This window comes from Lepisma saccharinum, chromosome 6, assembly GCF_977018435.1.
Source record: "Lepisma saccharinum chromosome 6, izLepSacc3.1, whole genome shotgun sequence".
NCBI lineage: Eukaryota > Metazoa > Arthropoda > Insecta > Zygentoma > Lepismatidae > Lepisma > Lepisma saccharinum.
In genome coordinates, this window is record NC_139234.1 from 85,521,619 (window position 1) to 85,528,787 (window position 7,169).

A 7,169-nucleotide genomic window follows, 5' to 3' on the forward strand; every position below is an offset into this window, starting at 1 on the left:
ATAAAATCCGACTTCGTTCTGCCTTCATGTCCCCCCGGAGTCCGTAAAACAACAAGGGGTACGGCCGTACCATCGTACCCCCCCCCCCCCCCCCGGAGCTGCCGGTGCAAAAGTGTACTATATTTCTTTCCTTATTATATTACTGTTCAAAAAACTCTCATTCTTTGTTTCTTTTCCTAAAAATATACTTCTTATTTGAGACACACGCAGAAATGGTGCATTTATTCAACGTAAGTATTTACAAATATTACTAAGAACACAAACATGTTAGTAAAAATAAATATATACGTTTATTTATTTGCCTTAAGATGTAAAATAAATAACAGAAGGACAAAACGAAAAAAAATATGTCTCTAAATATTGAAAAGAAGAAAGTTTAAATTTGCGGGTCACAGTGACCCATTGTGACCGCAATAAATTGTGAAACGAGCGCGACCTCTCCCGGGTCAAACTAATGTCATTGCAACACTGTGGTAAAACAGCTGGATTGCGATTCAAGCACTTCATAGTTACCTTAATGTTCCATTGTCGGGAACATTCGAAGGACAGCAGTTTACTATTTACGTTAGCTCGATCGCTGGTTGTATTGTTTTGTGTGTGTTCCGTTATTTAAAGAGCAGTGAATAAGCATCAAGAAGTGTACATTCACGGCGCGCTACGACGCCAGCGTTCGAATCCCGGCGTGGACATGGGTGTCCTTTGTGAGTGTCCCTTCATCAATTTCATCATATCATAACTCGTTCTCATCGTCGCGGTTATCCAAAAATGGCAGAAAAGCAACGCTAAATAACAAAAAAACAAATCAATGAAGTGTACATGTGGTTTCAATACGAACCTGCAAAAGGAATTTGAATTTCTGCGTCTTGACACGAAATCAAAAGTGAGAGATATGTGGGGTAAGTTTTCTGGGGAGTCTTATGAAGAATAATTGTGTAATATTATCGTGATTATAAACATACTATTATTTATTAAAGTATGAAGCATATAAATGTTACATAATAAATAATAAATGAAATATGATCCCCCGCCATAAGAGATTAATAATTATAATCTCGGTAAGACTTACATAGTATTTCTTGTCCCTTCTGATCAATCTTTGATGTTAGTCCTATGCTGAAGATGAGGAATGCGAGAAGTATTTATCAGAAGAACCAGCCTTGTTGCGAACAGCATTATTCTTCATAAAACTCCCCAGAAAACTTACCCCACATATCTCTCACTTTTGATTTCGTGTCAAGACGCAGAAATTCAAATTCCTTTTGCAGGTTCGTATTGAAACCACATGTACACTTCATTGATTTGTTTTTTTGTTATTTAGCGTTGCTTTTCTGCCATTTTTGGATAACCGCGACGATGAGAACGATTTATGATATGATGAAATTGATGAAGGGACACTCACAAAGGACACCCATGTCCACGCCGGGATTCGAACGCTGGCGTCGTAGCGCGCCGTGAATGTACACTTCTTGATGCTTATTCACTGCTCTTTAAATAACGGAACACACACAAAACAATACAACCAGCGATCGAGCTAACGTAAATAGTAAACTGCTGTCCTTCGAATGTTCCCGACAATTGAACATTAAGGTAACTATGAAGTGCTTGAATCGCAATCCAGCTGTTTTACCACAGTGTTGCAATGACACTACTTTGACTCGGGAGAGGTCGCGCTCGTTTCACAATTTATTGCGGTCACAATGGGTCACTGTGACCCGCAAATTTAAACTTTCTTCTTTTCAATATTTAGAGACATATTTTTTTTCGTTTTGTCCTTATGTTATTTATTTTACATCTTAAGGCAAATAAATAAACGTATATATTTATTTTTACTAACATGTTTGTGTTCTTAGTAATATTTTTAAATACATACGTTGAATAAATGCACCATTTCTGCGTGTGTCTCAAATAAGAAGTATATTTGTAGGAAAAGAAACAAAGAATGAGAGTTTTTTGAACAGTAATATAATAAGGAAAGAAATATAGTACACTTTTGCACCGGCAGCTCCGGGGGGGGGGGGGGGGGGTACGATGGTACGGCCGTACCCCTTGTTGTTTTACGGACTCCGGGGGGACATGAAGGCAGAACGAAGTCGGATTTTATTTACTGAATGCATCCTTTGGGGTAAACTTGATCTTGTTCTTGCGCATATTTGTTGGTATGTAACTTCCTCAGAAAATAGGAAAAGGCAGAGAGAACGGGAAAAGGCTACGTTGCGTCAGTCTACTTTCATGAATAATTTTCTGAAACGTTTGAAATCTGGTGAGCTATTGAAATCATTGAAAAACGGCCAACTTCTAGCGAATCATTTTTGTACACTTTTCCCGAACAGTATCATAGTGAAAAAGTTTTGCGATTCGAGTTTCGAAACTAGAGATAGTTACACTTGAGTTTTGGATAACATTAGTTACGTCAGGTTTAGTGTTGTTTTTGTCTTTGCTTCTCTCCTGGTTTTCTTTTGAAATCACAATAAAATATTGCTGCAAGAATTGGACATTTCTTGGTAAAACTACGTATAGTACTAGATACTGCTAACATAGGGTGACCAGACATACTATTTTTAAGAGTATTATACTCTTTTAGAGATTCATATACTCTATACTCTTTTCAATTTGCAAAAATCTCCAAATACCCTTTTCCTTGCTATTTAATTTCATTCATTATTTTACGCGTAAAAATGCCTTAAAATCCACAGAACGGAAAACTACAAGATGTCAACAAACAGAAGTATTTTACTCCTTGACTCAAGAATTTCCTATGAACAATTTCAAGTCATTTTCATATTCCATCAACAAGCAAAACATATTTCAAATTCATTGGAATTTAATGATAATGATTAGGGCTGAGCCGATATCACTTTGAACCGATACCGATGCCGATACTCTTACCGATTCCCACCGATACAGATACTTGAAAATTGCAATAATTAAAATTTGTTCAAAATATTGATCAATATTGGTGTGTAAATATTCTCCTCCAATTATATGCATCAACATACCAAGAAATTTGCTTTAGAATATTCAAGAATTGCATCAGAATATTAAAATGGATATTATGCAGTCACAAAATATAGTTTTTCGTGCAAAATTAGTGTAAAATGAAAAGGAAGTTTTAATTTTTCTGTATTATTCGTAATTTAATTGATTGTGAACGGAGAGCTTTACACCTTCCAGGAGGTGGTCGCTTATGTTGCAGACCACAAGGAGACGATCTCTCAATTTTAGACATCAAAGATGAAGTTATCACCATATAATCTTTGGTTAACAAATAATTTTCTTCGCTCGCCACGAGACTCAAGCCTGGTAGTGTCCCTTTAACTACGGCACTGACATGTTTCGTAAGTTAATCCAAGTTCAAGGACGTATTTAGGGGGGGGGGGGTCCGGACCCCTCCTCCCCGAAAGACTTACCAAGACTAAAATGAAAATGTACTTTTTCTCATTTGTTGTACCATAATCGATGGTCATTTATTTCCTATGAACTTGGAAGACAAGGATTATTACATTGGGATCGTACTGCTTTGAAGGACAGAACCAATGAAGATTTATGCACACTACTACTTATGAAAATATGCATAAAATATTAATCAAAAACATACTTTTGTATTATTCAATAAATATTCAATTCTTTATCTATTTGATATTAATTTCCTTATTTTTATGCAAAATTGGCAATCTTAAGTACACGAATTAGATAATAAATACATCCTGTTATATTTAGATTCTTTTACCGTTATTTAAGTATTCATGTAATAATAAGAATTCATTACTAAATTTACATATTGTAATTAATATTTAATTTAACTATAATTTAATTGTTTTAATTTAAACATTTTTATTATTGTTATTATTATTTTTATTATTGTCTCTGGGACACTTGATTCTACCCTCCTACTCCCCGAAATATATTTCTAGATATGTGCCTGTTCAAGTTAAAATTCATCTCGAATCGTCACATCACCTGATATCTCCTGGTTCCATCGGAGGACCCGTGATGTAGTTCCGCAGGTTGAGGACGACCACCGTTCCCTTGCACCTGTAGGCCAGCGCCTGTAGGATGGTGACTGCATCTGGAATGTCCAGCTCAGCCTCCTCCAGGTTGAGCACAGACAGCTCCTTCTGCCCACTGGAATGAGACCGAAACCAATCAACTCTTACCTACTTTCCTTATCCACATAAAGGCCGTGTCCGAAAAGTGCAAGACCGTACATCGAACTGCACTTCGACTGCAGCGCCAAATGCGATCAGTAGATGAAGCTGAGGACGCGTTGTTTTTTCCGAGTTTTATAGACTGGTTTTTCTCCATAAAAATCACATGGCATTTTCAAATTTTCTTATACATACATTTTCACACATTAGAAGAACCTCAACCAACAACTTGCTGGTTTTCTACCTCGGTCTTTCAAACAAATGAACAAGGAGTGCAGGAGTCACGTATTCAAGTCTGCAACTATGAGAGCTACGTGCTGTGGCTTGATTGCTCGTGTACTTGGAGGTAGAAAATAAAAATAAGAACATAAAAAATAAGAAAAATTCAAGTACAACAATATTTCCTGTGCATTGTGCTTACTTATATGTAAAAATACGTATAACCAAAGGTAAAATCTCTATCGGCAACATCACACACGTTAAGATCAGTTACTACATCAGTATTTATATTCATTTAATGTAAATTTAGGAAAGAGGTTACTTATTTAAAGCTAAAATACATGACTAAAATTAGACTTTGGATTTGCATTTTCATTTTACCTTAAATTTCTCTTACATTCAAAGTTCACTTTCTAAATAATTGGAAACAATAGATTTATTATATATACTTAAACTCTCTCCCTCTCTCTAAAAAAAAAAAAAACTTTGTTATTGCATCAGAAATTATTAGATTCTTAAGATTGGTGTGTGGTGTATTCATTATTCACATTTTGCAACGAATGAACTAAGAACATTCGTTAAAACCTTTTAGTTGCAGTGCGTTATTTGCACAATCGTTTAATGATGAATGTCAACTATTTAAAGTGAAATAACTTAGCCGCTTCAAAACTAAGGCAAAGTTACAAGAACTAATCTGCAATAATGTTAACTAACCTAACCACAACTAACAGAACTTATTTTTATGAACAAGCAAGCGAATATTAATCTAAAAACTAAAATCTAACTGCCATAAACTAATCTAGCCTCACAGAACCTATCGTAGTGTAAACATAACCAACCTAACCAAAACTATTGTAACGAAGAACTTGATCTAAATCATCTTGTCCAAGCTTTGGTTTGATGTTTTAAGTCCACTTTATGCACAGTAAGGCTAATCGGGACTGGACCTACAGTTTAAAGTGGGATCCGAACCACTATGCACCTCCACCGGGTATCGAACCCGAGACCCCTTGATTACAAGGCGATGAAGCTACCACTGCACCATCGGGGAGGCCCTCCTGGCCAAGCTAAACATAACCAAGCATAATCTAATATAATCAGAATCTAACATAATTGCCTAATCAAACGAACACAATTTATCTATTCTATCCAGATAAATGTAGGGAGAAAACTTAAATGAGATAAAAACAAAATGTGAAATATCAGAAACGTGTGTTATAAATACAATACTTGCCGCAAGATAAGAATAAACAAATTATTCGATTGGAATTGACTATAAGAAACAGAAATCGACTTTAAAAAGGGGAGGTAAAGATTTGGCCTGACATTATGAATGTGCTATTTGTTTACTTCATAATTATGGAACAAAAAAACATTATGTTAACATGAATAGCAGTTTACACTCTAGAATAAACGCAAGTATCTTGGTGCAAAACTGAAGTATTTACCAAGTACTGCAGCCTTTAAGGATATTTGAAAAGTTAGTAACTCAGAACCTGGTTTATTTCTGTACACTATTTACTCAGTGCAATGCTTACTTGAGAAATCTCTTAAGAGATTTGGCGATCCTGTTTTTGGCAATGCCATCCGACCAACACTTTTTGAAATATAATCCTTTTAGGACAAACATCTTCAACTGGCAACCAGCATATTTCAATGCCCCAAGCGACTGGGAAATTTTTTTCGAATAACGTAGAGTTGTGTAATTTTGGGGTCTTGGGCAAACAAGTTGCAGGCATTTAACATGGCGGCCTTGCTTTTCAGCGAACGTCACGTGACATTTTAGATCAACCAGTCCATCAAACTGCAAGCGATGGAAGCGCCAAACTTGTGGAGCGTTGAAAGCTACCGACCAGCTCTTGCACACTAGCGCCGCCCTGAACCTATCGGAAAGGTTTAAATGGGCGAAAATGTTCACCAAGGCCAAATGAGGAAGGGAGTTCCAGTCGGACCATGCTGAATCAGTTGTTTCTTTCATGGCAGGTCACTCGACGTTCACAAGGAAACGAAGAAGATGCTAGTTTATTGTTATTGTTCCTTTTCCACAAGAAATTTGTAATTATGTAATGAAAATATCAATGGAGGCTGACGGTGTTTTGCTGTATTTGTTGCACTCTTTTGAGACAAACTTGACGAGGAAAGGTTTATAACATCCTAAGTTAAAAGCGTGCTAAGTTTACAAATTTCAAGTTTTACAATGAATTATACTGTAATGTTGATGCAGTATGTATTTAAAGAGAAAATTATTTATTTCAATATTTATTTAAATGCCTCTTAAATATTCTTCTGAATTGTGTTTTTTAATATTATGAACAATCTTTAAATCCGTTGTTGATCTGCCAAATTACTTAACTATAAGTGTCTCTTCATCGGAGAAGTGCAAAATAAGACTCTTTGTAATTCGTTCTATTATGGTTACAGTATCTCTGATTTTTATTCCTGTCTCTGTGCATGATTCTTTCTCTGCTGGAAATATAATTTCTGATGTAGGCTATTTTTGTGTACACCAAACGGCAAAAGTAACAGTAGGAGACTTGACTGATATGATTTATTTTACTTCCCATTTTTACCACTCTTACCTAATCGGGAAGATGAGGAAGACTGACGATATGATGAAACTGGTGAAGTCTTACAAAGAACACTCATGCCCAAGCTGGGATTCCAACCAGGAACCTGTGGCGGAGTGGATAGCACGTAGGCAATCACGATTAAAATTACCACCTGAGCGCTAGTGTCGCTTCCAATATGGTCGCTCTACGTAGGATAAATCTTTCTTTACATTCAGTAGTAGTGCGTAATAGCAGC

General features: G+C 36.1%; 1 protein-coding gene across 1 annotated transcript in view; it reads right to left on the minus strand.

The window, feature by feature from the left end:
* The window catches only part of LOC145989487 (uncharacterized), a 32,936-nt gene extending 26,610 nt beyond the window's left edge, over window positions 1-6,326 (minus strand). The window contains exons 1-2 of the mRNA XM_083124836.1: window positions 5,903-6,326; window positions 3,958-4,122 (exon numbers count right to left, since the gene is read on the minus strand). Coding sequence (XP_082980962.1) covers window positions 3,958-4,122; window positions 5,903-5,994 — 257 coding nt within the window. The 5' untranslated portion in view covers window positions 5,995-6,326. The remainder of the gene's footprint in view (window positions 1-3,957; window positions 4,123-5,902) is intronic.
* Between the last annotated feature and the right edge of the window lie 843 nt (window positions 6,327-7,169).